Raw genomic sequence first — 3,434 nt, forward strand, 5'->3', positions numbered from 1 at the left:
ACACACATACACTTTCACAGATATATGCACACATGTATGGACATATATTGGAACAAACAAAATCTCTATTTAACTCCTCACTTCCTCACTGATTACAATAAATGACCCTCCTGTTGTAGTTTTGCATTCATTCATGCACTGCAGAATACTGTGTGCCTGAGCTGTTTTCTTTCATGTTTCCCCCACCCACATGCACAAAAACACAGACACACTCACACATCCACATTTCTCTCCCTCACACATGCACACAAGATTCGTCATTATAATCTGTGCCTCGCTCTGCTCTCCTTCACTCTTTCTATCCAGTTAAAGAAAAAGACGCTGGAGGTAACAGTGTGGGACTATGACAGATCCTCCTCCAATGACTTTCTTGGAGAAGTGAGTGCTTTTGGAATCTCATGTATGAAAATGTTAAATGCATGTAGTATTTACACAAAAGGTTTCTCCTGCTTTATTCTTTTGAATGCATTGCAATTATTTGGCAAATAAATACATTTTTATTCTTATTCTTTAGCAAATTCTTAAATACCTTCATAGAAATTATTCTCCTTGTTCCCCTTCTACCATTGAGTCTTTTTCTTAGAGTCTCTTTTTGTAACTCTCAATGTCACTGTGTGTGTCTCAGGTGTTGATTGACTTGTCGAACACTGCCCAGCTAGACAACACTCCTCGCTGGCTGCCTCTGAAGGAGCAGAGTGAGAGCATTGAGCACAGCAGAGCCCACCATGCTGCTCAAGGCCCACCAGGGTCTGGCTCAGGTCAGGGTCATGGTCAGGGACACAGCCAAGGCTATATGTCAGTGCCTGGGATGGGGCTGGGGCATGGAATGGGACAGGGTCAAGCACCAGGACAGGGAGATGGGAGTCATGATTCACCTAAAAACTCTGTAATCAAGAGCAGAAGCCACGGAATCTTCCCTGATCCAGCCAAAGGTAAAATAATCCACTCATTCTCAATTTCCAATCAGTTTATTCTATAGGACTGATTATTCTGAATTATAACTGATATTATTATCCTTACCAGATTTCCGTTTGAGACAAAAAGTGTAATGTATAACATGTTCACTCAGTTGTCATAGCAATGGGTTGTTACCATAGAAACAGAATTGCTAATTATTTCTTGACAGCTGTAATTACACTCTGTGTGCTTGTCAACTGCTACATGGCACAATCAGGTCCTCTGTGGCTTTTTTTTAAATTTACATCTCCTTTCTGTTGTCCCATCAGCAGTCATGACCTATTTCATCCTTCCGCAGACATGCAGATGATGCCTTTGGAAAAGTCACACAGCAGCCCAGGCAGTTCGAAGTCTTCCTCTGATGGCCAACTGCGCTCCCATGGCCCCTCCCGAAGCCAAAGCAAGAGCAGCGTCACTCAGGCCCACCTTGAGGACGCAGGAATAGCCATTGCTGCCGCCGAGGCTGCTGTGCAACAATCCCGCCTGCAACCAAGTAAATCCCGCCCCTACCCATGATACTTTTCCTGTGACATGCTTCCTTTTTCCTGCGCATGCAAGCTTTGTTGAGATCATTTGATGAAAACCTGAACCACTATACATTCACCTCCTTAACATTTTACCTTTGCCTTCTGCTCTCTTCATCTTACTTTTTCTCTGAGCGTGATTTGTTTTGATCAATAATCTTAGTTTAATTTTTGCCTTCTCCAAGTTAGACAAATCTATCTAATATAGTCACTAAAAAAAAATCCAAGGCTGGAAAAGAGCTGTGATATATCAAAACCTAAACTTGCTGTAAAATCTTATTTTATTCAGTCTTTAAATCTAAAATTAAATATTTATAAATCTTGCATGTTCAGTGTGCTAAATATTCCAAATACTGTATTTGACATTTTCCATCTGTTTATCGTTTTTGCTGCCTATTTGGGTATATTAAGTAGGATATAAAGTTGATAAATTACTGTGAGTTATTAACATAGCAGAACAATTTACCTACTTATAACAAAAAAGGAAAATATATATTTCTTTCACCCCAAAATAAGATCCCCAGACCCCACTGTTTCTACACGAGTTGTGCATGTGCCAATCCCAAGCATATGGTTTCTACAGAATCCCAGTGTGGAGAGCTCCAACCCCAGTATAGAAACCAAACTGGGATGGCAATCCCTCACATATTTTGTACCATATTAACATTATTTAAACAATATCCATTCATGTTTATGCGCAATCTTTAGTGTGATGTCCTCAAATTCAAAAACAATTTTGTCATCCCTTTCTAAGATAAGTTAGCCCAGTGTCAGAGCTATTTAAGCATGCAGTTGCAGCTCCCTGGCTACTGTTCCCTGGCCACAGAGGACTTTGTGATGCTGCAGTCTCTGTCTCTCTCTGTGCATGTGTGTGCCATATGAATGAACCCTTAGTCACAAAACGCACACACAGACACACACAGTTATGGCACACAGTCTCCCCTCCCTACCCAATCCTTTCCCAAACCCACTGCCTAAACAAAGGGAGACAAATGTGAGACTGAACCAGTCAAACCAGGAAACACAGACACACCAAGAGGTTCAAAAGTCAACAGGAGGCTCACTCTGCACTCACCGGCCAATGAGAGTAAAGCGGTCAGCTAACCATGAGGGGAACAGATGTGTCAAGGGAAGGTGAGGCAACATAGGAAAAATGTACTGATAAATATTAATCATATCTTATTACCCCCTATTACTAAATACACTAAAACTAAAAACTAAAAAATAGATAAAGAAAATTAAGTCTAACCAAATGTGTAAATAATTGAAGTAACAAATTAATAATCATTTAATGATTTTCATGTATATGAGTCTGTGAGTGTCTGTTTCTGTCTGTTTTTATGTGTTTTTTTGTTATTGATGTAATTATGTTTTTGTGGATGTAGAAACAGAATTCCCAGCTATTGCCTTTGATTCACAGATTGTGTTTCAAACATAATCTTACTTACCACTGGAAAGTGGACACTGTGACCAAGAAGGCAAAGAATGTATCCTCCCTTAGTCTAGACAGAACCACTTCATATATTCCCTGAACTAATCACTCACTTTCATACTGTATGAGCATAACTCCACAGCAGCCAGGAGTCAAAAACAAATGATTAAATCTATGAAAGAACATCCATATTGTTTAGCACTAAATGTATTTTCATGTGTGGATTCAATTTAGTGACCTTTATTTATAGTCAAGGCCTCAATGAGTTAACTGAGGTTACATACTGCACTGCTAAATGCAAGGACAGGGTGTCATCTACATTAGTTTGTTCCTCCTCTGATATGCTGTCATGTAATGCTCAGTCAAAGTTATGTGTGACAGACAGCGTCACTGTCAGTGAGTGATAGCTGGGGGTGTGAAGTGTTTCACCATATCTGTTGGACATGCATGCATGTGTGGTAAAAGCTGAGTCAGTGAATATGCTCTGTTTGTTGCTGTGTAGATAGACAGACAGACAGACA

The 3,434-nt window shown here is 40.0% G+C and overlaps 1 protein-coding gene across 1 annotated transcript in view; it reads left to right on the forward strand.

Annotated features, from left to right (window-relative positions):
* pclob (piccolo presynaptic cytomatrix protein b) overlaps nt 1-3,434 on the forward strand; it is a gene marked incomplete in the record, with an annotated part of 33,841 nt that overhangs the window by 25,180 nt on the left and 5,227 nt on the right. The window contains 3 exon segments of the mRNA XM_035665119.1: nt 307-378; nt 626-932; nt 1,256-1,450. Coding sequence (XP_035521012.1) covers nt 307-378; nt 626-932; nt 1,256-1,450 — 574 coding nt within the window.

Source organism: Morone saxatilis, unplaced genomic scaffold (assembly GCF_004916995.1).
Source record: "Morone saxatilis isolate NCDOM2014 unplaced genomic scaffold, NCSU_SB_2.0 Contig2, whole genome shotgun sequence".
NCBI lineage: Eukaryota > Metazoa > Chordata > Actinopteri > Moronidae > Morone > Morone saxatilis.